At 39.8% G+C, this 27,925-nt stretch overlaps 2 protein-coding genes across 4 annotated transcripts; one reads left to right on the forward strand and one right to left on the reverse strand.

Annotated features, from left to right (window-relative positions):
• Window positions 1-2,914: 2,914 nt before the first annotated feature.
• Window positions 2,915-21,242, forward strand: TOMM20L (translocase of outer mitochondrial membrane 20 like). 2 transcript variants are annotated; one of them, XM_058567027.1, is made up of 5 exons: window positions 2,915-3,050; window positions 3,181-3,236; window positions 8,229-8,310; window positions 12,801-12,943; window positions 13,888-13,941. In XM_058567027.1, exons 1-5 carry the CDS (start codon window positions 2,915-2,917, stop codon window positions 13,939-13,941), a joined length of 471 nt encoding a protein of 156 aa, XP_058423010.1. The 2 variants fall into 2 exon arrangements, 1 of the variants encoding a protein (XP_058423010.1); XR_009223687.1 differs by lacking the exons at window positions 2,915-3,050; window positions 3,181-3,236; window positions 8,229-8,310; window positions 13,888-13,941 and adding exons at window positions 18,350-18,382; window positions 18,927-21,242 and having other exon boundaries at window positions 12,881-12,943.
• On the reverse strand, window positions 13,454-27,890 carry TIMM9 (translocase of inner mitochondrial membrane 9). 2 transcript variants are annotated; one of them, XM_058567025.1, is made up of 5 exons: window positions 27,783-27,890; window positions 24,785-24,873; window positions 16,001-16,065; window positions 15,553-15,648; window positions 13,454-14,528 (listed from the first exon to the last, which is right to left on the reverse strand). In XM_058567025.1, the coding sequence occupies exons 3-5, from the start codon at window positions 16,037-16,039 to the stop codon at window positions 14,394-14,396; spliced, it is 270 nt and encodes an 89-aa protein (XP_058423008.1). In that variant the 5' UTR covers window positions 16,040-16,065; window positions 24,785-24,873; window positions 27,783-27,890; the 3' UTR covers window positions 13,454-14,393. The 2 variants fall into 2 exon arrangements, with proteins under 2 accessions (XP_058423008.1, XP_058423009.1); XM_058567026.1 differs by lacking the exon at window positions 24,785-24,873 and having other exon boundaries at window positions 27,783-27,883.
• Window positions 27,891-27,925: the final 35 nt, after the last annotated feature.

Here is a 27,925-nt window from a genome sequence, read left to right on the forward strand (position 1 = left end):
TCCAAGATAGATGAGGCCACCACAGTTGGGTGAGGGCCTTTGGGGTACAGGGGCTAGGGAGTTCCGTGGGCCCTTTATAAGAGCACTAATCTCAATCATGAGGGCTCCACCCTCATGACCTAATCACCTCCCAGCAGCCCTGACTCCTATACCATCATTAGGGATTAGGATTTCAACATGAATTTGGGGAGGACACAAACATTCAGACCATTGCACACTGTTATCCAAAATATACAAAGAACTTTTAAAATTCAACAATAAGAAAACAAACAACCCACTTTAAAAATGGGCCAAAAACTTCAACAGACACTTCACCAAAGAAGATATACAGATCGCAGATAAGCATATGAAGATGCTCCACATCATATGTCATCAGGGAAATGCAAATTGAATCAAGGAGATACTACTACACACCTATTAGCATGCAAAAATTCAAAACACTGACAATACCAAATGCTGGTGAGAATGTAGAACAACAGGAATTCTCATTCATTGCTGGTGGGAACGCAGAAATGGTACAGCTGCTTTGGAAGACATTTTGGCTGTCTTTAGATTTTTACAAAACTAAAAATACTCTTACCATATGATCCAGCAATCACACACCTTAGTACATATATTGAAATGAGTTGAAAACTTATGTCCACAGAAAAAACTGCACATAGATGTTCAAAGCAGCTTTATCCATAATTGCCAAAACTTGGAAGCAACGAAGATGCCCTTCGGTAGGTGAATGAATAAACCATGGTACATCCAGACAATGGGACATTATTCAGCACTTACAAATGCACTATCAAGCCATGAAAAGACATCAAGGAACTTTAAATGTATATTACTAAGTGAAAGAAGCCAATATGAAAAGGCTACATACTGTATGATTCCAAGTACAGTCATGCGCTGCATAACAACATTTTGGTCAATGGACCACATATATGACAGTGGTCCCATAAGATTAATACCATAGAGCCTAGGTGTACAGTAGGCTATACCATCAAGGTTTGTGTAAGTACACTCGATGATGTTCCCACAATGATGAAATTGCCTAACAATGCATTTCTCAGAACGTATCCCCATCTTTAAGTGATGAATGACTGTATACGGCATTCTGCAAAAGGCAAAACTATGGAGACAGTAAAAAGATCAGTGGTTACCAGAGGTTGGGGAGAGGGAAGGATGGATTATGGAGCACGGAGGATTTTTAGGGCTTGGAAATTATTCTGCATAATACAATAATGATGGATACCTGTTATTATACATTTGTCAAAAGCATTATACATTAGTACACACCAAGAATGAACCCTAATGTAAAACTATAGACTTTGGGTGATAATGATATGATACGAATGCAGGTTCATTGATTATAACAAATGTGCCACTTTGGTGTGGGATATTGGTGGCAGGGGAGGTTGTGTTTGTGTGGGATCAGGAGGTATAAGAGAATCCTCTGTACTTTCCACTCAATGTTGCTGTGAGTCTACAACTTCTCTAAAAAAATAAAGTCTATTTTTAAAAAGGTGTTCAATATCATTAGGCATTTAGGGGAATGCACGATAAAACCGCAGTGCGAGTTCACTACATGCCTGCTAGACTGCTAAAATTAAAAAGGTTGACCATAACGAATGCTAGCCATGATATGGAGGAACTGGAATACACTGCTGGTGGGAATGCAAAACGGTATAACCATTTTGGAAAAATGTTTGGCAGTTTCTTAAAAAATTAAACATACCCCTGCCATATGATGCAGCCATTTCACCTTTAGCCATTTATTTAAGAGAACAGGAAAGATGTGTCGATATAAAGACTTGTATGCAAATGTTTATAGCAACTTTATTTGTAATAGCCAAAAACTGGAAACAATATGAATGTTTATCAACAGATGAATGGTTAAACAAATTGTGGTATATCCATAAAATGGAATACTACTTACAACTAAAGATGAACTATTGATAAAAAACCATGGATGAATCTCAAAATAATTATGCTGAGTGAAAGAAGCCAGACAATAAAGGAGTACATATTGTATGATTCCATTTATACAATAATCTAGCAAATGCAAACTAATCTATAGTCACAGAAGGCAGGGAATGGTGGGGGAGGCAGGGAAGGAAGACGGAAAAAGGGATTAAAAAGGGTCCTGAGGAAACTTCGGGGATGATGGATATGATTACTATCCTGATTTTGGTGATGGTTTTATGGAGGTATACATGTGTCAAAATGTATAAAATTGTACACTTTAAATATATGCAATTTGTCGTATATCAATTATACCTCAATAAAGCTGTTTAACAGAAAGAGAAAATAAAAACTCTGTCCGAGTTGATTTTGCTCTAGGACTATCAGCCCCAGCCCAGCAAATTAACGTTTTTTTCTAGGCTAAATATTATTGCTTCAAAATTCCTCCTTCCTCTCCCTATTGACCTAATGTGGTTGGGGACTTTGGACATTCGGGTCCTTTCAGGTGACCTAGCAGGCCAGGTTGGGGAGAACGGGCCAGCATTCAAGTGCTGAGCGGGCAGTGCTGTGAACTAAGTGACCAAAGTTATGAGTCAAATGAAATTTGTAGGAGAGGGAACAGAGGCCTCAGGAGGATCCGGTTCCCCAGCTAACTAGATTCCTGACATACTGTGATGTGCAGGCATAGGGACAGGGCGCGTTTGGGTAAGCGGTTCAGAATTTGGAGTGCGACAGACCTGGGTTCAAACAAGGGCTCTGTTACTCGCTGGCTGCGAGACGTCCCACGCATGTGCCCCCGGACCCTCGGTTTCCCCCTCTGTCGGGCAGCGGCTCAGCCCGCCGGCCGCCGGGTGCGGGGGAAGCCCCGAGGCGGGATGGCGCCGCGCCGACGCCCCCTGCCGGCCGGGTGCCCCGCGCTCGCCGGCGGCGCCCAACGCTCTGCTCGTGGGACGCCCGCGGCCGGATGCCCTGCGTCCGCACCCTCCTCGGCCTCCTGGCGGCCCTGGCGGCCGGTGGCGCCGTCGCCTTCCTCGCCTACTGCGTCTACTTCGACCGCAAGCGGCGTGGCGACCCCGCCTTCAGGCGCCGCCTGCGGGACAGTGAGTGCGGCGGGCGGGGCGGGCGGGGCCCCCGGGAGTGGTCGGGCCGGCGGGCGGGGCGGGCGGGGGCCCCGGGAGTGGTCGGGCGGCGGGAGGGCTCCCCGCCCGCACCTGCCCGTTGTGTTTGCAGAGAGAAGGGCCCGGCAGCGGCAGCAGCAGCAGCAGGCCGGGGGACGCGGCGCCCAGGTGAAGTTACTGTGAGTGACCTCCCCGCCGGCGGGTTCCCCTGCCCGCCTGCCCTCGGCCGCTGACGCTCGCTCGAGGTTCAGTCTTGATCGTCTGCTTACAAAGGGAAAGGAAGGAGGGAAGAACCCCTTGGCGCTGTGCAAAGGCAGCTCTAGTTGTAGGAGCAGGCGCTTCTTTTAATCGGAAGAAGAGGAGCCTTTGTCCTACGGGAGCCACCCCAGACACTTGGACACCCAGGCGGGCCACGGCCGGAGGGCAGGGCTCCTCCACCGCCCACTTCTGTGCTGCAGAGCGGTTCATTCTAGTTCAGAAGACAGCATATCCTCTACTGTCTCCAAAACGGAATTTGATCAGTCGTTTTTAAAGATAACAGTCATCTTGGTGATCGGCCCAACTTGACTAACTCACGTCAGCTGTAAAACTGCTGCAGAGAGTTCTTAGGTTCCTCTATGAATTTTCTCGAGGAATTAAGTCTCAACCTTCCTTCATTCAGTCTGTCATTCAATGCCTGCCTATTCGAGAGCTTCCTGTGTGTCAGCCACTGTTCTAGGTGTGGCCGAGGTTAGCAATGGGGGAAGAAGAGCTCCGCATAACAAGAGTTTGGAGGGCAGAGGATCATTTCCAGGCCAGGATTGTGGAGGGTGTTCTACTTACGTGTTGCTGCTTTAAAGCTAGTGGCTTAAAATGATATCTATTTTGCTCCTGAATCTGCAATTTCAGCAGGGGTGGGTGGGGACAGCACTTTTCTGCTCCACTCAGCCTTAGCCAGGTTCACTCCAGGGCTGGGTGCTGGGTCATCGGAAGGATCCGTTACTCACAGGTTGGGCAGTTGATGCTGACTGTCCACTTAGCTGGAACTGCTGGCCAGAACACCTACACATGTCCTCTCCATGTGGCATGGTCTTCCTCACAGTATGGTGACTGGGGCCCAAGGGGCAAGCAAGTATACATACATGTATATATGTATGCATATATTTATATATATATATATTTGAGAGAAAGAGAACGTGTGGGAGAGCAGGATGCCAGGTGGTGCCACTCCTGCAGCATGGAGTCCTGCTCAATTTCAAGGGGAGAGGAACTAGACTCCACCTCTTGATAGGGGAGATGAAGTTCTGGAAGTGCATGTGGGAGTGGGAATATTGCTGTGGCTGTTGTAGGGGAGGAAGGCATATTCCTCTACTCTCTAGGTTCTTCTGCATGGTCTAAGAATTAAATTGACATGAGACAATAACAAGAGAAAATCAAGCAAATTTGATAACGTGTATAGGTGGGAGAAACCTAGGAAAACAGTAAGTCACCAAAATGGCTGAAGCCACCACCTTAAATACCATCTTCAGCTAAAGACAAAGGAAGATGTTGGGTGTAGTGGTTTGGACTTCAAAGGGGAGGAAGGCAATTCACATGGGGATGGAAAAGCAAGTGTTTGGTAAACAAGTGTTTGGCATACCTTGCAAAGACAGTGGGACATGGAGAGGACTTTGATCAAATGGGCCTTGCTAGGTTCCTCCCCGTCTACCACAGCTAGTTCATATTATACTGTAGTTATCTATGATGCTAGCTCCTTCCTGGAGTAGGCTTTCTATCTTAAATTCTTTTAGGCAATTAGGGGGAAGGTTAAAGGTTCTTCCTGAGTCTTTTGTTCTTAAAAATAAGCAGAAGAGACACATTTTAGGGTGGCCAATTCTGATCCCACACACTTTTTGGAACATGCAGTCTTTCGCAGAAGACTTTGGAGGAGAGATGGCAGTGAATGAGCCTGGCACGATGTGTTCAATTTGGGTCCTGGTTTCAGAGGAGACAACATTCAGGATGGAGGGAACTGCACGTGCATAAAGGGGCACAGTGGGGGATCTCCAGGCCTATTCCATGTCAGTTTGACAAAGGAGTCCCAGTGGGGAAGGGTGGAGGGCTAAGTAAGGGTCGCATTAGGGAAGGCTTTGAAGGCCAGGTTAAGGAATTCAGATTCAGTGGGGGAATTACCAAAGATTCTGAGCAGAAATTTTTTTAAAAAAAGAAGGAAAGAAATAAACTTTTTAGGTTAGATTGATCAGGCAGGAGTGTACTAGATGGATTAGAGGAAAGGACAAGCTATTGCAGCATACAGGTGACAGGTAATACAAGTCCTGAACTGTGACGGTGTCCATGGTAACTGGTGATGAGAGACATGAGATAAACTGATCTGGAAGAATAGATAGTTGGTGCCGCCTGATTAAAAGGTCATGGAGATGCAGGAGTCAAGGATTTCTGGGGTTTCGAGAGTCACTTTGGGAATAAAGGTTCAATTGACATAGTTAAGGAAGCAGGATGGGGAGTGTCCAAGGAGCTGGACATGAGAGTGGAGATGCTTTCCCTGACCTCTCTGATGGGGGCAGAGCCTGGGCAGCTCCAGGTCCCTCTCCTTCATTGCCCTTATCCGTGGTTGCAGTTACACTGTTTGTGTGATTATTTGGTTAATGCTTTCTATTTATTAGAACAAGCTCCTAAAGGCAGACCTTGTCTGTTCTCTTGCTCTCCATTGTCTCTCCAGTGCCTAGAACAGTGTCCAGTACATGGTGGGTGCCTAGCAAATATTTGTTGATTGTTGTTTATTGTGGGCAGAGGGAAACAGCTTGTGCAGAGGCATGGACCATGAAATTGCAATATTCAAAGAGTGTTGTAGCCAGAGAGATAGCTGAGTGGTAGTTTGGTGTCTTATTATGGAGGGCTTTGAATGCCAACCTGAAAAGTTGGGATATTTTTCTGTTGTGGGGAATAACCAGTGATGGCACCTTTATTTCACGGAATGGATGCAATTACTTTTTTTTTGGAGGATGGGGTGGAGGAGGGAAGTCAAAGACAGGACAATCAGTGGCAGTCCAGATGGGAAATAATGAAGATCTGAATTATTTCAAATGAAGAAGAGGCAGAAGTGAGATTTTTCAACTGTTTTTTATATAAGCCTCATGACAACTCTTTCCTTCTAATTTTATAGACAAGTAAACTAAGGCACTGAGGGATGTCTCTTCCCACCTCTTCTAGGCTCTCTCTTCCTCCTCACCCCAGGTCTTGTTTCTTTCCCAAAGTTTGGTCCAGGGACCATCTCCGTTAGGTTTACCTGGGGCGTTTGTTAAAATATAGGTTATTTGACCCAAGCACCAGCAGTTCTGATTTAGGAGGTCAAGGGTAGCCCAGGGATCATGGGGGCAATAATTCTCAGATTTTAGAATTTATAAGGATCACATGAGGAGCTTGTTGAAAATGCAGATTCCTGGGCCCTAGTCCTAGAGGTTGATTCAGTAGGTCTGGGTGGAGCCCAAGAAGCCAGTTTTCACCGCTCCTTCAGCTGATTGTTTGTGAAACACTGCCCTCAGATCTGCATATTCCCTCATCTCCTTGGAAGCTCCTTCGCTTCTCTGTAAGTGATCTCAGATGGACCCTTTAGACGTAGCGTCCCGAATTTCCTCTACTTGCCAGACTCTGTCACCTAGGTGCTCTATTGGCACCTCAGCTGTGAGTTTGGAAGTAAATTCATCATCTCATCCCTTGCCACTGCTCCTTCTCCTCTGTCCTTATGATGCTGCTCATGTCACCAGCCTCCCTGTGTGACCCAACTTGTGTTGCTTAAGTATCAATCTCATCCTCCACAATCAATCCCCATTTCCTGTTTTTCTATGCTCTATCTCATATCCTATTTCCTTTCTATTTCCATTACTTCCATGCTACTTGAGGCTTTTATTGCCGTTTATCCACACTATTGTAATAATTTCCTGGCTTATCTCCCTGCCTCTCATATGCTGTTGGAGTCAGTTCCTTCTAAACTGCAGCTCTGCATATGTAACACCAACCCCCTTCTCTTGGCACCACGGCCTTCCATGGCGCTTTCAGTATTGACAGACTTATTTTCCTGAGAATTGGAAATTATATATGTGAAGTTCCTAGTCCATAGCTGGCCTTCCATAATTGGTGATTATTGTTGTTGCTACATTCACCCTATCGTAATCCAGCTATAAGATCACTTGATATTTTCCCTGCATTCTTGCATCGCTTGTACTCTTTCTTCCTCAGACTCTCACTGAGCTTCTCTGCATTCCAAATGCTGTCTTTTCTGAGAAACTTCCCCTTATTCCCCAACCAGATGTCATGTCTCTGTACTTTGCGCCCCAGAGGATGATGGACTTCATTGTTATGTTATTATCTTAAGCACACTTGTCCTTTCCCTGGGTTAGACTCTGGGCTCCTTCCCTTTCAAGCTCTTCCGAGTGTCCTGCTCTTGCTCGTGCACTAAATATCTGTGAGTGAAACCTGTGGTTGTTAGTGACCATTAGCATCTTTGCTGATAAAAGCTTAAAATATGACTCCATCCCCAAGATTATCCCATTTTAAAAAGAGAATTCTTGGGGCAAACAACCACAAAAACCCTCTGGATATAAAAGACTGAACCTGGAATGACTGGCAGTAGAGTTGATATTTTGAGCTAGGGATTGCCCACCTTAACTTTAAAGACCAGCCCTGGACATGGTACCAATGAGGACACTATCCTGTGACCCTGTCACCTTCATGAACCAGGCTGCAGCAAACCACAGCATCCTTCTGAACACCACCAGCTACCCTGCCAATCCCACACCATGCCCTTTGCCAAATCAACATGTACTGTTAATACCCCAGGCAAGAAAATAGATTTGCAACATGCAAAGCTACCTTGGTTATAGTTAATTACAGTAGGATTTCTACTGTGTGTACTCAGTAAGCTGGGTAAAATATGGATGAGAGTTATTATAAGCATCTCAGCCTAACTGGAATATGCCAGGCATTTTTTTTTTATTGCCTGAAATTGTAACTCCATTTTAAGAAATTGTTTTAAATACTGTAAAGAACAACTGCATTTGTCATACTTTGGATTTAGAGACTAGGCTCAAGATGGGCTTTTTTAATAAAAATTCAATAATTTAAATCAGTAATCATATACCTTACATTCATTACTCATTGTTAAATATTTTGTGAATCTTTTAGTTGTGGGATCCAGCAAAGAATGAAAAATTGCGAGAGCGTTTTCTGCAAGAGGTACGCATGGGAGAACTTTGGTTATCTAGAGGTAAGAATGTAAACATTCTTTTTTTAATTTTATTTATTTATTTATTTTTCCCCCAAAGCCCCAGTAGATAGTTGTATGTCATAGTTGCACATTCTTCTAGTTGCTATATGTGGGACGCGGCCTCAGCATGGCCGGAGAAGCAGTGCGTCCGTGCGCACCCGGGATCAGAACCCCGGGCCGCCAGCATCAGAAAGCACGCACTTAACCGCTAAGCCACGGGGCCGGCCCAAGAATGTAAACATTCTTTTGTAAGCAGTTATGATAATTTATGCTCAAGAAATATTGATTGATTGGTATTTGTCCCAATAACTAACTAGCTAGATGTGTTAACCAACTTGCTTCAGTTAAAGCGCAATGTCCAGCATTCGCCTTCCTCGCCCTGTCCCGCTCCGCTGAATCGGAGTCAGTGTCCAAGTGTGTGTTGCGTCATGGAAGTGGGCGGATGGAGAGGCAAGGCCAGATACAGGAACACCTTATTTGTTGTTGGGTAAAATTCTAAGTAAATGAATATTCCAAATGACTAAATGTTGTATGAATCACAACTTTTAAAAATTTTAACTGCTTTATAAAAATTTTCCTGCCTTCTTATTCTTAATAAAATAATTTTTTGATAAAGTCATTATGAACGACCGTTCTTGTGCTGTGTCTGATGTAGTGATGCATGCAGGGGCTGCCTCACACTTAACGTCCATGAATTGTATTTTGTTTTTTTTTTTTTGTGAGGAAGATCAGCCCTGAGCTAACATTCGATGCCGATCCTTCTCTTTTTTGCTGAGGAAGATTGGCCCTGAGCTAACGTCTGTGCCCATCTTCCTCTACTTTATATGGGACACCGCCACAGCATGGCAGGACAAGTGGTGCGTCAGTGCGTGCCCGGGATCCAACCCTGTGAACCCTGGGCCACCGAAGCAGAGCGTGTGCAGTTAACTGCTTGTGCCACTGGGCTGGCCCCATGAATTGTATTTTGAATTATAATTTATCCCCACCTAATTCCAGATAGATTTCAGAAAACTTCACAATATCATCAGGTAAAATGATGGTAGAAAATGTAAGTGTTTTATAAATATTATACATAATAATCATGTCTTTGTTCTGGTGTTAAACCCTGGAAAGAAAAGAATTTGTTTTGAGGCTTGTTGCTGGTTAAATGAGCATTACACCCATTTATGTATCTTTTTTTTTCAAGCATTGCAGATTCTCTTGCATATCACAGTGCATGTAGCTGTTTTAGCTTCTTTTTGTTGTTTTTTGAAATGATTTTGTTTTTCATCCTGCATTTAAGAGGGTAACATCCTCCAGGATTTATAAAAACAAAGAGAAAGTTAAGATCCTGGACAAGTCATAGCAATAGCCAAGATTCTTACTTTAATTCAGTGGCTTAAAACCATGATAAAGGTTTTGAGAAATAAAAAAAATATTGTAGCCCTTCAAAGTCATTGCACATTAATCATTATAATTTGAAATTTTAGTTTTTTATTCAGTACTAATCTTTTCTTTTAGGTAGTTTCATAAATGGACTAAAAGTATCTGTTAAATATTAATGACAAAATGAAGAGTTAAAACTGACTTAAATGATAAACACGAGTGATTTTACACAAGATAATGAAGCATAAGCTTTAGGGACCTTCTGCATGGGCCATTTCAAAGGTCCTGGGAAGGGTCCTACCAATTTTGTATTCATAATTTTATATTCTTTTCTTAAAAGGGGCCCCCAAATTATTATTATTATTTTTTTGTGAGGAAGATCAGCCCTGAGCTAACATCTGATGCCAATCCTCTTTTTGCTGAGGAATATTGGCCTTGAGCTAACATCCGTGCCCATCTTCCTCTACTTTATATGGGACACCGCCACAGCATGGCTTGACAAGTGGTGCGTCGGTGCACACCCGGAATCCTAACCTGCTAACCCCAGGCCACTGAAGCAGAGCGCACGCACTTAACTGCTATGCCACCGGGCTGGCCCCCAGCACCCAATCAGGAGCCTCACAAAATCTGGATTAATCCCTCGACATGGATACTCCCTGGATATAGGGGCAATTAAATTAGTAGATAGAACCTTTTAGCTTTAACATTTATTGAATTGGGATAGTATAAACCTGGGGAGGAAAATTATGAATTATAAATTAAAAGTAACAGATAATTATTTTATTACATTTTGTTTTTGTTCACTTTAAGAGCTATCATGTAATAGTTTAGTTAGAGGTGAATATGTTACAAATATTGAGATGATTAAAACAAAATCACAAACTTGGGTTTTAAAATTTTACCTCTCAAAGGTGATAACATTATTTCTGTGAACCCCTAAATTGATTAATTAGCTCTTTAAGCATTAGTCTTCTCTTATATTTTACTTCTAATGCAGTTCTCATCTTGGTTGCTTCTTCTTTAAATCCCCACCAAACCCCAAACCAATTACATCAGAATCCCTGGGATGGGATCCAGGCGTCAGTATTTTTAAACCTCCCTGGGTTGTTACAATACACTGGTGCACAACCAGTGTTCTAATACAGTAATTTTTCACCCAGTTGTCTGTATCTTCTCGATTGTGCCCCACCCCCGTTCTCATTCCTTTGCTGTCAGGTAGCACAGTTCTGCAGTTGTATCAATTGTGGTGACATCTATAATCACAGAGCCAATAATCTTGATTGAAATTTCTGATTAGCTGATTTGATTGAATTTATTTATTTATTTATTTATTTAAAGATTTGATTTATTTATTTATTTTCCCCCCAAAGCCCCAGTAGATAGTTGTATGTCATAGCTGCACATCCTTCTAGTTGATGTATGTGGGACGCGGCCTCAGCATGGCCGGAGAAGCAGAGTGTCGGTGCATGCCCGGGATCCGAACCCGGGCCGCCAGCAGCAGAGCGCACGCACTCAAACGCTAAACCACGGGGCCGGCCCTGATTTGATTGAATTTATTGTTGGTTGACTTAATTGACCAAATTGATTATTGTGTTTCTGTCACATTAGCTCCAACAACTTGGGAGCAGGCACTATTGTTATCTTTTTCTTTCTTTAAAAGGTTCAATACAATCAAAGTATTTTGACTTAATGTGTCATTTCCATAAAGCTATAATTTTATTAACTTAAACCTTTTAGTGAAATACTAGTATAGTGTTTCATCTAAGAGCTTCTTTAAATGTCTACAAAAACAGTTAATAAAAACCCAGCAAGGAACATTTCTTATGTTGAAAATGTAAATTTAGGTGTCTAGACACAAAACCTTGTCTTAAAACCAACGTAGTATTGACAAAGCTTGCTGTGTGCATGTATCCAAGTTAGGTCGTGTCCTTCTCATGATTTCTCAGTTTAATACAGGCCTTTGGGAAGCATTATTTTCTGTCCATCATGCACTTGTCTCTTCATATGACCATGTGTTTCAACCAATAAAATGGAAAATCAGTTTCAGTTAATAAGAATCTAATATTATATTTAACTGTAGGGAAATATATTTAATATAACTAGGTAGGAAATAAAATGTATGTCAAAGTTTCAACTTCTGTTCTTACGTAACACCTGAAGAGAGACAGCATACTGTAGTCTCAAGGCTCAGAAATTAGGTTCTGTTACTAATTTTGGCATTCATTAGCTTTGAAACCTTAAAATCATTTCACTGATCTTTGCCTCAGTTTCCTAAAATGAGGTAGTGAGACTGAGTCCATGTTTTAACCTAAACAGAATTCTGATTAATTTCTACTCTTCACAAATTTTTATTCTTAATTTATAGCCAATCATCCTAAAACTCATTTTAAAACTACTTAGAAATCAAAGTTCATAAATCACTTTTTTCCCCTGGATATGTAATTCATGTTAGACTAAATCTTGTTTCAACTCTGATAACAGAATCTATTTTTAAAAAGTCTCATTTAGCCAGAACATCAGATGTTTCATCTATATTTCATTAATCACACATGTAAAGATAATCTATCTCATATCAATAACAGCAGACCACAACTTTTAAAAAAAACTCAATACCCCCCTCTTGCATACCCAAATTGCAGAACATGAACATTTCCAACGCAAGAGTGCACTTTTATTTTTTTAAAGATTTTATTTATTTATTTTTTCCCCCCAAAGCCCCAGTAGATAGCTGTATCTCATAGCTGCACATCCCTCCAGTTGCTGTATGTGGGACGCGGCCCCAACATGGCCGGAGAAGCGGTGCGTCGGTGCGTGCCCAGGATCCGAACCCGGGCTGCCAGCAGTGGAGCGCGCGCACTCAACCGCTAAGCCACAGGGCTGGCCCCAAGAGTGCACTTTTAAATAGTAATTTGGGTCATAACATTATTCCTATTGCAGCTTGATTACAGTGAATCTAACTGCAGCTCAACATTTTCCCCATTTATACTCTTCACTCTTTTTGAGGCTTGCTTAGTCTTCAGTTTAATATGCTTTTTTAGTTTTAATGCTTGGTGCTTTCTTGGTAATTTGTAGAATGTATATTTTGGAGAACTTTCAAGTTTTGCTCTAAACTTCATCTGTTTCAGGAGAACATAGAATGGGGGTTGAACATCTCAGCAATGCCCTTTTAGTGTGTGGGCAACCACAGGAACTTCTGAAGGTTTTCAAACACACACTCCCTCCCAAGGTATTTGAGATGCTGTTGCACAAAATCCCCCTTATTTGCCAGGTGAGCACATATTTAATTATCTTTGTGAAATGAACACAGTAAATAACCATGATGGACTTGTTTACATAGAAATAGCAAAGTATGTGTGTGAAGGGCCCAAAGTTTTAAAATTTTGAGTAAAATCTCTGAATTTTTGGTTGCTTTTCTTGCCTTAAGATGAAACAAGCCTCTTCTTTCATGTTCTTTTGACTGTAAAGAATTGTATATTTTATTGAGTATTATACATTTCAACTTTAAAGATAGCACTGTTAATATTTTGTCTTTGTACTTGCAAAGACATCACAATTATTGACTGCAGTGTCAACAGAGGCCTGTAAGTAGTATTGTTAGTTAAATGACCTAATGGCTTAAAAATTAGATGTTATATAGAAAACCATAAATTCTCAAAGCAGAACAATACTTCTACTTTCCAATAATATGACAAAACATAGAAATTACTTTGGTAAATTTAAACATATAGGCTAATGAGTGTTCTATTTAGTTACAAGTTTAGACTGGTATCAAATGAAATCCATTCATAAGCCAGTTTATTAATAGGTATTAGTCCACTTACATTTACCAAGCTTATACATCAACTAGAATTTCCTTCAAATGCATGGATTTAAGATTCATTTAGCCATAAGACGCTACTTTAATTTTGTTCACTTTTTATTACACTGATCACATTTCCTGGCTGAGAATACACTGTATATCGTTGATCTGACTCTGAATCATTCATATTGGACTTGCAGCTTTTGAACAAAACACAAAACAACACAGTGCCACTGGAGTGTAACTGTCAACTCTTAAACATTCCCAAGCTAGTCTCAGATAGGATGTTTCCTGAAAATATGTGAAAACGTAGCTAGGATAAGATTGTGTAATGCCCACCCTGACACAGGAAGGGAAGCAGAAGGATCGTGCATTGAAATGATTAGCAAGTAACTATTTTATGTATTTACCAGCAATTTGAGGCAGACATGAATGAACAGGAATACTTGGAGGATGATCCTGATTGAAAAACATTTCAACGTATCCACAGTCCAGAGGGAATACTATGGTACTATATAGTATAAACAACTGCTCAGTGATAATTCCAATTATTTTACTTTAGTAATAAAATTTTTTCTATCTCATACATGATTGAACACATATTTTGCTTTAAAATTAACAGTCACAATTGAAGAAACAATGGTTTATTTTTCTAATCAAGGGACCAAGCTGCTAAATCTTAAGGCATCAACAAATGTTGCATCTTATTATTTTCAATGAACAATAAGACCTTCTATTTTTGATTATTCCTGGTAAATAGCAATTTTGTTTCTCCAGTGGTTTCCATTTGCCAAACAGTCATGATAGATGGTTTCACATTGTGGCTACTGCTTTTAGGGGATTCTGTCAGATGAATCCTCATTTCCAGTGCAGCAGCTGTTGGCCATCTTTCTTCAGAAGTCCGTCCATCAGGACTGCTCTATCGTGGTTGGCCAAGAAGTCCTGCTTTGGCTGCCAGGGCTTCATTCTGCTGAATATGATATTCTTGAAATCTCATGGATATTCTTTGTGTCATTTTTAAATATTTCTGCAAGCAATGTTCTGAACAGGTGGTCTAGAAATTAAAAAGAGAAGATCCAAGAGGCAACACAAAAATATTAATTTGAAAAAATGCACGTATTCTCAAAGAACCACCAGTGGGTGCTTTTCTTTTCTTTGAATATATCTGAGAATTAAATGGTATTAATGAGTAGCAAGTGACCATAGCTTTCAACTGTTAATACTTTAATCTATTTACAAAAACTAATATATACAGAATGCCTACCAGTTTGTAGGCACTGAGAACAATGGCAATTAAGTCCCTGCCTTCTGGACTAGATTTTCTGCACGTATGTTTCGATATTAACTGAAAAGCCTATATGCCTATCCCTTATTCTGACTGTTAAAATGTAGGCCCCAGTAGCAAGTTTGTCCTTTTTAATGAGAAACTTCATTCTCAACATTCTTAACTTTCAAACTTTTACTTTTTAACAAGAAGAATATTACATTTAGCATCTCAACTCCATCATTTATTTAACAAGTACTTCTTAACTGCTGGTTATATGTTAAGTTCTTGGCATGAATGTTTATCAGCATCTTCCACTAGAGAAAGTTTATGTCACTTTTAGCCAATATATCAATGTTTTGATGAGGATATTAAAAGTTACGACTTCTAACAGGATTGGGTTTTCAGAGTCCACCTATGCAATATGAGCCACCAAATTCAAGCTCTGCTTTTTCTAAAATTAACCTGAATTCTTAGGGTCAGATAGAAAAGCCATGTCAAGTTTCTCTCGCCAGGCCATCTTGACTGAAATCTCATTACTAAGAATCTTTGCTATGGAACAGTAATTCAGCAAGCCCCAGGCACCTTCTCTGAAAAAAGTCTGCCGTTGTACAATGTGACTGTCATGTTAAATCTGGCATCGTTAAACTCAGTGCCATGGGTCCTTGGCTGCTTCAATTCCTCTGAGCAATGGAACATAAAATGTAGCCCAAATTCCTGTAATAACTAAGAACAAGCGAAAAGCTTAGAGGGATCCCATTTATATTGTTTATGACAAGCTTAGAGAACTTTTAGTGGGCAACACTTTTCATACCTCTTCAGGTTTTACTTCTCTTGTTGTGAAGTCTTTAACACAGTCCAAAAAGCAGGTTTCTGTAAGTTTATTGTAGGTTCCAAGAAATTCCTTAAACTACAAACAAATCAGAAGGTTCTTTAATATTTGGTTTTTAAAACACTTTAATTACTGATGTTTTGAATTTAGGTGAAATATCCTGTAATACTTGAAATCAAAGTTTCTTTCATTAACTTAAATGGGTATAATATGATCGAAAAAATATAGTCAACTTTTCTAATTGACTATTTATTCTTTCCTGGATATTCTGTCAAATTATCTGAAAAATAAGTATGCTTCATGTCATTTAACATTCATGTTTGGAAATGAAATGTAAAGTTATTTTTTGAGATCATTGACTGACATGGTTGCATCCAGTAGTGACTTAAATTTTTTGCAAAATCTTTTTTCCCTAATTATAATACCTTACCTGTTTTATCTGATCAGATTCTGGTATTTGTGCAGCCATATTCTTTTGGTATGTTTATTAGTCACCTGATTTAAAAAAAAAAAAAGTTTGTCAATCTATTAACAAATGTTTTTATGCTAGCTGAATAGTTAGGTAATAAAAACAAGAATAGTTTATTAAATAGAATGGAAACAAGTCTACCTGAAATTATTGTTCATATTTTATAAATTTCTGAGTATGTAATTATATGTCCCCCCACCCCCACCATTTCCCAGGTCATTAATGACAACAAAGAACCTGACAGTTTAGAATTAGATTTTTTAATGCTTAGCTATGAGACCCAAAGGCCCTGTCTATCTAAATCTCAGTTTTAAGACGGTTTGCTCTGTTACTTTGCAAAGCCACTTGTTAAATAAAGCCCATTCCTAGTAGCATTTTAAGGGAAAGCAAGGAATCTCTGGTGTCTTCCCATAAGTACTTAACTATTCCACTGGTTGCTAATATAACTTTGACCTGTACTACTAATGATCCTTTTACTATCTCTACATAAATGCAAAGGTTCTATTAATTAACAAACACTATCCACCTATAAATCAACAACCCTAATGAAAGATATTCAGAGTTCTAAATGACTCTAAAAGGAAGTTACTGGAGTTGTACATTCTACAATTCAAAAAGGGAAATCAGAGACTCATCAGAAACTTCTGAACACAGGACACTTGTGATCTAACTTGCGGGCAACAGAAAAATGAAGATAAGGAGGTCAAAAAGCCTCTGAATTACTGGGATATTCACGTATCCTAAATGGAAGACCTAGGCTCACTTAATCCGGATATAAGAATATCACATTATTTACATATTCTATCCTGGTTATCCATTCTAAAATGGATGAACGTCTCATATAAAAGATTTGTATAAAATATAGCTGTTTAAAATAGAAATTAAACAGCATGTAAGAGGAAGAATGCCAGCCCTGGTGGTCTAGTAGTTGAGACTCGGCAGGCAGTCTTACTGCCACAGCCGGGTTCGTCTCCTAGACAGGGAACCACACCACTCGTCTGTCGGTTGCCGTACTGGGCGGGCTGCGTGCTGCTGTGATGCTGAAAGCTATGCCACCAGTATTTCAAATACCAACAGGGTTACCAAGGGTGGACAGGTTTCAGTGGAGCTTCCAGACTAAGACAGACTAGGAAGAAGGACCTGGCCACTCACTTCCAAAAAAATCAGCCATGAAAACCCTATGAATTGCAATGGGGCGTTGTCTGATATAGTGCTGGAAGGTGAGAGGATGGTGCAAAAGCATCAAGAAGGGTTCTGCTCTGCTGTACACAGGGTTGCTAGGAGTCAGAGTCGACTTGACAGCAGTAACAACAACAAAAAGGAAGAATAAGTAAATACTAATTATATACACTGTAGATTATAACAGAATTTCTATGCATTACATTTAGCTTTGAGTTTCCTGATAACAAATGCAAAAAGATAAACTGGATGTGTATATCATTCTTATTAGCTCATCAATTACTATTTAAAGTGGCTCTGAAAAAGCATGAAATTTTCATGAAGCTTATATGAAGATAAAACTGAGCAGGAAATTCAAGCTTAGGGCAAAGTGTATGCTACCATCATGAAAAAAATTAATTCTCATTTTGATTAACAAATACAATCCATGGTAATTCCATTCCAGTATTCCCAACCATAAACAGGTGTCACCTAACGATGGTGATATGTTCTAAGAAATGCATTGTTAGGTGATTTTGTCCTTGTTTGAGCAGCATCGAGTGTACTTACATAAACCTAGATGATATAGCCAACCACACACCTGGGCTATATGGTAATAATCTTATGGGACCACCGTCAAATATGTAGTCTGTCACTGACTGAAACGTAGTTATGCGGTGCATGACTGTATATACCTTCCCCTCTTTTGCATTTATTCTTCCCTCCTTTTTCCTTATCCTGTATGTTTGTATTACTGATATTTTTAAAAAGTCATTTTTTCCATATGTAAGGGAAAGCATCAGTTCTTTTCTATTTGCTATGCTAGTCTCATTCCAGATGTTATAGCCCATAGTTTTCTTTGAAGTAATGATTAATAAAAAGTGTAATTGTCTATAGTTCAGAGAATCTTTGGTTTAGTAGTAACAGGATAGAAACTATCTTTTCTACTAAATCTCCTCTGTATCTGCTACAAACAATGCAGTAGAGGTTTTACGTTAGCCCAACATTTAGACAACTAGTGTTCCATAAACACCTAAAACGTTAAGGTGAATGCTCTTTATTCTTATTTCACAGCTTTATAAACAATATATTTTTTACCACATAAACTACCTGATAAATACCAAGAATTAACTGAAGGTCACAGTTTTTCAGGTACTGCTGTGACTATCATCATTCATGTTCCAGGTAAGGTAATATCCATTATAGTTCCTCTTAGCTCATTTAAATCATGAAATACTGACTCCATACCCTCCAACTATTGAACTGCACAGAAATCCAAACCTAATTATTGCATCATCTTCTAATATCAACTTCAAACTTATTTATAGTTTTGGATCTTAGCAGTTACTATTCTAATTAGTTGATAGATATTCATTCAATAAACATTTATTGAACAGACCAAGGACTGTGCTAGTTATGAAACCAGCCATGCTTCTGAGGTAAGATGCATCTTTATGGCTGCTGTAAAATACCACTAACCAGTCAAAGAAACAGAGGATCCTGTGAGTATACCACACAATGAGGTTTAGGACTTGTGCTTCTGGGAAGACAGTGTAGACATGCTTTTTCCTGTTCCTCTCACTAAATACAACTAAAACCCTGGACATCACATATAAAACAAACATCAGACTCTAAAAGGTAGAGAGAGGAAGTATACTAGCTAGGGCCCTTAGGACCCGAGAAGCAACACTGTGGTGAATTCTCTTTTTTCTTGTCTCATATATCACAGACTTGGAGCTGAAGAAGCCAGCAATCTGCAAATGCCAATGGGGACAGTCAAAAAAAGCCCTCCCCAAAAGCCTGCCCTGTCTAACCAAAGGGCCAGGAAAGGGGAAGCCTTTAAGAGAGAAAACATTAACACAGTAATTGCTAAATTGTCCAGGCAGACATAGAAAAACCTATGGCCCTCATGCCCACCCACATCCGCATAAGCCAGCTCGGGAGCCTAGATGTCCACCCTCGCTAGGCTGTAACAAGGCCCTCCAACTCCCATACCAGAGTGGTGTGAGAGGGGCCATTGGGGAGCAGCGACTTTCATACTTGCTGGGCATTAATGAGGACCACCCCCAAGTGTCGGTGGCAACCACATGGGGAGCCTGGATCTCCACTTCACTTGGCAGAAATGAGGTACCCCTCTCCCTCCCCCACTCTAGGGTAGTATCAAAGGAGGCCTAGTTGAGACTCAGGACTTGCAGTACTGCCCCATGGTAATTACGCCACATACCCTCCTATGGTGTCAGTGGAGGCCAGGAGGGGAGCAGTAATGAAGGATTCCAGGCCCTGTTGGCCGGGAGACGCCAGGGGAGGCCTAGTGGAGAGCCGTAACTCCCACTCACACCCAGCAGTAGTGAGGAGCACTCCCTACCACAAACACCTTCAGTGACAGAGTGAGGAACCTGGACTTCTACCCTCTCCTGACATTAATGAGGTGGCCCTCCCTTCTCCCCACTTCTAATGGAGCAGTGTCAAAAAGAAGCCAGCTAGAAGAGAAGGTTTAAACAACATCTAGAGTTTCATAACATAAGATGCAAAATGTCCAGGTTACAATAAAAAAAAAATCACTTATCATACCAAGAACTAAGAAGATCTCAAACTGAATGAAAAAAGATAATCAATAGATATCCAACACTGAGATGATAGATGTTAGAATTATTTGACAAAGATTTTTAAACAGCTATTATAAAAAATGTTCAACACCATCAACCAACAAGATACAACCCACATTTATAGAATATTTCACCCAATACCACAGAAAACACATTTTTATTAAGTACTCATGGAACACATACCAAGATAAACCATATCCTGAGCCATAAAACTAGCCTGAACAAATTTAAAAGAATTAAAATCATACAGAGTGTGTTCTCTGACCACAATGGAATCAAACTAGAAACCAGCATCAGAAAGATAACAGGAAAATCTCCAAACATTTGGAAAATAAACAATACACTTCTAAGTAATCCATGGGTCAAAGAGGAAGTCTCAAGGAAATTTTTAAAAAAATCATTGAAGTGAATGAAACTGAAAATACAACATATCAAAATTTGTGTGACACAGTTAAATCAGTGCCAAGAGCAAAAGTTATAGCACTAATTGCATTATATACAATTAGAGAAGAGGAAATGTCTCAAATCAACAATCTAAGCTTCCACCTTAAGCATCTAGAAAAAGAAGAGCAAAATAAACCCAAAGCATGTAGAAGCAAGGAAATAATAAAGAGCAGAAATCAATGAAAATGAAAACAGAAAAGCAACAGACGAAAATCAATGAAACAAAGAGCTGGTTGTTTGAATAGATTATAACAGACAAACCTCCAGCAAGACTAACAAAAAAAGAAGTCACAAATTATCATTATCAGGAATAAAATGGTGTATCACCACAGACCTTGCAGACATCAAAAAGATAACAGAACTACTCTATATACATAAATCTAAGAACTTATTCATGAATTTAGTATTATCCTGCTATCAAAACCAAAGACAGTACGTAAGAGAAAACTACAGAAAAATATCCTCATAAAATAGACATAAAAATCCTTAATAAAAAGCAAATATAATTCAGCAATATATAAAAAGAATTATATACCCTGAATAAGTGAGGTTTATTCCAGAGATACAAGATTGGTTCAATATTTGAAAATTAATAAATGTAATCTACCATATTAATAGACTAAAGAATAAAAATCACATGATCATATCAATTGGTGCAGAAAAAGCATTTGAAAAATTCAACACTCATTCATGATAAAACTCTCTGAAAATTAGGAAGAGAGGGGAACTTCAACTTGATAATGAGCATCTATTAAAAAAACCCTACAGGGGCCAGCCCGGTGGCGCAAGTGGTTAAGTGTACACGCTCCACTGTGGCGGCCTGGGGTTCGCTGGTTCGGATCCCGGTGCGCACCGACGCACCGCTTGTCAAGCCATGCTGTGGCGGCGTCCCATATAAAGTACAGGAAGATGGGCATGGATGTTAGCCCAGGGACAGTCTTCCTCAGCGAAAAAGAGAACTGGCAGATGTTAGCTCAGGGCGGTTCTTCCTCACACACACAAAAAAAAACCTACACCCTACACTGTAGTTAATGGTGAAAGACTAATATTTTCCCCTAAGATCATGAGCAAGGCAAGCTGTCTGCTGTTACTACTCTTAGTCAACATACTGCTGGAAATTCTACCCAGTGCAGTTAGGCAAGAAAAGGAAATGAGACAAACAGATTGTAAAGGAAGAAAATAAAACTGTCCCTCTTTGCAGATGACATGATTGTGAACATAGAAAATCTCAAAGAATCTACAAAGAAACTCCTAGAACTAATAAGTGAGTTCAGCAAGATGACAGGATACAAGATAATCTACATGCAAAAATCAATCGTATTTCTATATACTTGCAATGAACACATGGACACTGAAATTAAAAATACAACATGATTTATAATCACTCAGAAAAAAAACCAGGGGTAAATCTAACAAAGCACGTACAGGACTTGAAGGCTGAAAACTACAAAATGCTGATGAAAGAAATCAAAGACCTAAATAAATGAAGAGATATATGATGTTCATGGATTGAAGACTCAACATAGTAAGGATGTTAATTTTCCCAACATTGATATACAGGCTCAATGCAATTTCTATCAAGGTCCTAGTAAGATTTCTTATAAATATAGACAAGATTATTTTAAAATTTATATGGAAAGCAAAGGGACTGAAATAGCTAAAATATATTTGGAAAAAAAAAAAAAAGTGTGGGAATCAGTCTACCTGATTTCAAGACTTATTTATATAGTTATAGTAATCAATACTGTGTGGTATTGGTGGAGCAGTAGACACATAAGTCAATGAAACAGAATAGAGAACTCAGAAACAGAGTCACACAAATATGCCCAACTGATTTTTGGTAAAGGTGCAAAAGCAATTAAATGAAGGCTAGCCTTTTCAACAAATGGTGCTAAGAGCATCTGTATATTCATAGGCAAAAAATTTAACCATGAACTAAGTCTCTCACTTTATACAAAAATTAACTCAAAATGGATCAGGGACTTAAGTGTAAAACATAAAACTATTACAACTTAGAAAAATAGGAGAAAATCTTTCGGCTGACTTGACATCAAAAGCAAACTACGTATCTGACAAAGAATTAGTAACTAGAAAATACAAAGAAATCTCCAAACTCAATGGTAAAAACAGAAACAATCCAATTAGAAAAAGGGCAAAGACATGAGAAGACACTTCACCAAAGATGATATACATATGGCAAAGAGACACATGAGAAGATGTTCAACATCATTAGCCATTAGGGAAACACAAATTAAAACCACAATGATATATGGCATCACACACCTATCAGAATGGCTAAATTAAAAAAATATAGTGACAACACCAAATGCTGGTGAGGATGTGGAAAAACTGGATCACTCAGATATTGCTAGTGGTAATGTAAAATCATATAGCCAGTCTGGTAAACAGTTTCACAGTCTTGAAAAATGAAACATACAACTACCCTGTGACCCAGCAACTGCATTCCTGGGCATTTATCACAGACAAATGAAAACTTGTGTTCACACAAAATCCTATACATGAAATGTTTATAGAAACTTTATTCATAACTGTCAAAAACTGGACACAATCCAGATGTTCTTCAATGAGTTAAACAAACTGGTATACCCATACCATGGAATGTGCTCAGCAATAAAAAGGAATGAGGTATTGATCCACACAACAACCTGGATGAATCTCTAGAGAATTATGCTGAGTTTTGAAAAAAGCCAATCCCAAAGGTTACATACTGTATGATTCCATTTATATAACATTATTGAAATGACAAAATTCTACAAATGGAGAACATATTAGTGGTTGCCAGGGGTTAAAGAGGGGGTGGGGGTAGAAGGGAAGTAGGTATTGCTATAAAAAGGCAACAGGAGAGACTTTTGTAATGGAAATGTTATGTATCTTGATCATATTAATATCAATATCCTGGTTGTGATATTGTACTATAGTTTTGTGAGGTGTTACCATTGTGGAAAACTGGGTAAAGGGCACAAGGGATCTCTGTATTTTTTCTTATAACTGCATGTGAATCTATAATAATCTCAAAATAACAAGTTTAATAAAAAAGAAAAAAGTCAGGTTGTCCAGCTTTCTAATCTCTTCAAAGAACAAGATGCAGTGTGGTAGATGCTGGTAAATGTTCAGAACTAGAGTTCTTTTGGCTTCCTACTCAGAAAACATTCTGAAAAGATCCAAGAACTGGTTAGATAACTTTTGTGGAAATAGGTATTAAATGAAACCATTGTTTTGTGGGAACTTAAAAAACACACAAGGGCAATAAAACACGTATTTGGCAACTTGGTTTACCAACAGGCCTCCAATTGAAAGCACAAAAGGTCATCCATAAGACCCTGACCCTTCTGAATTGTTGAACTGCACAGGGAACTCGCTGTTTTTAGCGGGCCATGCAGCAAACTGGACTTTCTATAGCTCACACCAAAAAAGAAAACACATCCAATTTCCTTCTTTATAAAACCTTAGAAATTAACATGTTCTCTAATTGTAATGCCAAAATTTGGTTTTTTTTCCTATTCCTATCCTTGTATTTCTTCAGGTTAAATTTCGTATGTAATGAATATGAACCAGAGGTCAGAGAGGCAGAAAGTATGAAATCTTTAAATGTTGTGTAAGTTTCAGAGACTGGTAACACTGTACTCCACTTTCCCGTTAGTATACAACTCACGGTAACAAATGATGGTTGTTATCAGGAAGTATTAGACAAAACACAGATGAGGAGTGCCCCAAATGTTGTTGGTATGAAGTTTATTTATTTATTTTCTTGGTATTGTCTTTTAATACACAGTCCTTAACAGTATATATCGCCTCCTTTAAATGAAATATAGCTTATCATAAGAGTAAAATGATCTATTTTTTGAGAATTTAGAAAATAAAAGGCAAAAAGTTCTACTACTCAAAGACCACTATGTTAACATTATGATTTCCTCTTCTCTAGAATCAATTATGTATTTTATTTTTTCAAGTAGCCTCCCAGACCTACAACTGAACTCAAAAGCTGAGTCAGCAATTTTCTTAAGTCTGCCTGTATCTCCAAAGCTCTCCTCTGCAGTCACCAAGCTCAAGAGTATGGCATACCCAATTGTAGGCAACTGTCCTAGCAAATACTGGAGATGGTTTGAGTGAATGAATAATTTTCAAATTTACTTGCTAGTTTGGGGTCTTCTAAGTCTTTCTATTTTACAGTTATTTAATCATAAGTTATGCTGATTGACAAAGTCCAACAGCCACACAAACCATCTTGATGCTGAAAATAGGTAGAAGCGATGTGGCTGCCCTTTTATTTGGTCCTGGTTTCCAGATATTAAAGCCAATGTTTGTTATTATAGAGGCAAATATCCAATCAGGGGTTACCTTCTGGTTATATCCCTGAAACATGGAGAGGGAGGGAAGGGATAAGAGAATTATAGAATCTCTGGCTTAGGTCTTGGGAATGATTACAGCAATGCTAAGTTATTTTTGTGTCACACAAAATATATCATAAACCCAGGGAACTTGAGAGTAGAGATTGTGTCAGTCATCAGGCTCAAACCTTTTCTGATGCATGAGTTTCCTTTCTGTTCTCGAAAAGTAGCTGTCCAACCTTTGCTTGAATGTCTCCAGTGAGGCCTGATTTCTTACCTGAAAAATGAGGGGATTATAATATGACTGCTCAGGATCTTTCAAGCTCTAAGTCTATTTGATGAAACCTAAACTTCTGTTGGCTAAATCATTTTTTAAAAAGCCTCTTGCTTTTCAATAAGTGAAATCAGTTTTCTCAATCTGTTCTGAAGTTATTAATTCTTTAGCATATGTTATTATATGTATTAAAAAATACTTAAGGGGCTGGCCCAGTGGCATAGTGGTTAAGTTCACAGAGCACTTCAGTGGCCTGGGGTTTGCAGGTTCCAATCCCGGGCGTGGACCTTCACACCGCTCATCAAGCCATGCTGTGGCGGCGTCCCACATACAAAATACAGGAAGATGGGCACAGATGTTAGCTCAGGGCTAATCTTCCTCAAGCAAAAAAGAGGAAGATTGGCAATGGATGTTAGCACAGGGCTGATCTTCCTCACCAAAAAAAACTCAATATCCTTATCTTTCCAGGTAGTATGTTCAGGTGAACACACAAGGACAAGTAATTCCCAGAAATTTCTAAATAGTAAGAAAAATAACTAACCAGGATGTGATGGGGGAGATGCCCTCCATTTATTTTTTGAATTATAGGTCTGGAGCTAAATTTCTAATTCTGTTCAAACTTAGTTTATAGTAAGGGATTCTTCTGAGGTCCCTGGCCACTATCACTATAATTGATGCTGGTCTCTGCATGATTGGTACCAGTAATTGGTAGTCTTGTGATTCAGGCAAGGATCATGAATGGATGATAAATGTACTGGGTGACAGGTTGCTGGGGAACAGGATATATCCATGGTCTCAAAGCATCTCTATAGGTTACTTATCACAAAAGGAAAACTGTCTCTTTACAGTGGAAAAATCTGGCAGTCACCATCTTAACCAATAAAGACACAGTATCACCTATGTGGTATTACTCTGAACACGAAGGAATAATTAGGAAAATCCACAATGTGGGACAATTTGTAAGATGACTAGACTGGTCTTTTCAAAAAGTTAAAGTCGTAAAGAAAATGGGTAGAGGGCTGTTCTAGATTAAGAGACTTAAGAGTCATGACAACTAAACACAATTTTGGGGATACCTGGAGAAATCTGAATACGTTATCTTCTCAGGTGTGATAATCATATTGTGGCTATGTAACATTGTTCTTAAGGAGATGCATGCTGAAGAAATTAGGGTTCAAGGTCATGATGTCTGCAACTTACTTGCAGATGGTTCACCAAAAAAAAGTCTACGTATGTATGTATATATAGAGATATGAGAGTAGGAAAGGGAAAGCAAATAAGTAAAAATGTTAATAACAAAAAAGAAATGAAAAAGAAAACAATCTCGTGAGCCATGTTTCTTTCTGTTCCAGGGCTATCAGTGTCTTTTATTTGATAAGTCAGATGTCTAAATTGATCTGAACTAACTTGTTTGATTGATATAAAATAGGACTCTACCACATGTCCCTTTACTTTAGATTATTTGCAGCAGGTTTAGGAAGTTATGTCTGATTAACTGGGAACCCTAACTCATTATTAACCAGAGAAAAAAATATTTTTGAAAGATTAGTGCATACTACTTTCAGGTTTAAAGGATGGCTTCAAGGCTTAAAGGATGAGCCTATGACCTCTGGACTAAATGGGGGCAAAACTTTGCCCAGCTTTAACCCCAGCTCTGCTATTAAAGGGGTTGTAAGATCCAGATCAAGTCACTTATTCAAGTCACTTTAATGAGTTTCTATGCCTAGGCTCACACCTTAGACACTAGAGAGGGGCAAGTTCACTTTTTCATTCACATCTAAATTTCACCTAGAAAACAAGGGAGTTAAATCATCTCCAAAGTCTCTTATAGCTCTGACATTGTCATATTTTTTAATTCACCTATATTATAAAACAAATTGTGAACAAACAGGTACTACCTAAGAGTCCAATAATGAAGAGGGAAAGGTACCTGAAATAAGAAATAATGATTAGGGGCCGCCCCCGTGGCTTAGTGATTAAGTGCGCGCGCTCCGTTACTGGCGGCCCAGGTTCCGATCCCAGGCGCGCACCGACCCACCGCTCCTTCAGCCATGCTGAGGCCGCGTCCCACATACAGCAACTAGCAGGATGTGCAGCTATGACATACAACTATCTACTGGGGCTTTGGGGAAAAAAGGAGGAGGCTTGGCAATAGATGTTAGCGCTGAGCCGGTCTTCCTCAGCAAAAAGAGGAGGATTAGCACGGATGTTAGCTCAGGGCTGCTCTTCCTCACAAAATAAATAAATAAATAAAATAAATAAAAGCTATAAAAAATAATGACTAATTACAGAAACTCATTAAGATGCAAAGAATAATTAAAAGGTTCTCCAAAGCTGAGCCCTCAAGGTCCCTTTTACTTCTAGGATTACTTCTTTGAAAGCTGACAGCTGAGACGTAAAAATAAATAAAATTTGTTATTTAGCTTTTTTTTACCTCAGGGTACATTTTTTGCTTTGATTAATCTTTTTTAAAAACCTCCAGTAATGCGTAAAGGGAAACATCTACAGAGTGCGTCCTCAGAAACTAGCAGATCACAAAAGGGGTGTTGGCCCTGCTGCTCTGCCTAGAGAGGATTTTTCAGTTCAAGGAGGGTCTCCTGCCTGTGTGCTCGAGGTCAGGGCGTGGATGCCTCACAGTCTAACACTCCGGCTGTCCCAAAACAAGACTCCGACACCCCAACCCCCGGGTGGGAGTGACTCAGAGCCTCAAATTCCGACCCTCACCCCGGTCACACGGTCCCAGGGCAGGTTCCAAACCCGCTCTGGGGACGCGCTGCCCGGCTCCGTAGCCTCCCACAGCCCCAAGTACAAGCGGCAGCCGCCTCCAGAGACTCCGCCACCTTTCCAGAGCGTAGCCTGCCGCCCCCCGCCCGGGAACCCTGGATTCTGAGGGCAGAGGAAAGAGACCATACTTAAGCACAGGCTCTCGCATCCAACACCAGTACGCGGCTGGGGGGCTGCGCTGCCCGTTGGTCGGGGTCACGGCGGGCGCCGCAGCCGCTGGATGGAAGAGAACACGTGGGAGCGGTGATGTCAAATAGCCCTTAGATTCTTC

This window comes from Diceros bicornis, chromosome 24 (genome assembly GCF_020826845.1).
Source record: "Diceros bicornis minor isolate mBicDic1 chromosome 24, mDicBic1.mat.cur, whole genome shotgun sequence".
Taxonomy (NCBI): domain Eukaryota; kingdom Metazoa; phylum Chordata; class Mammalia; order Perissodactyla; family Rhinocerotidae; genus Diceros; species Diceros bicornis.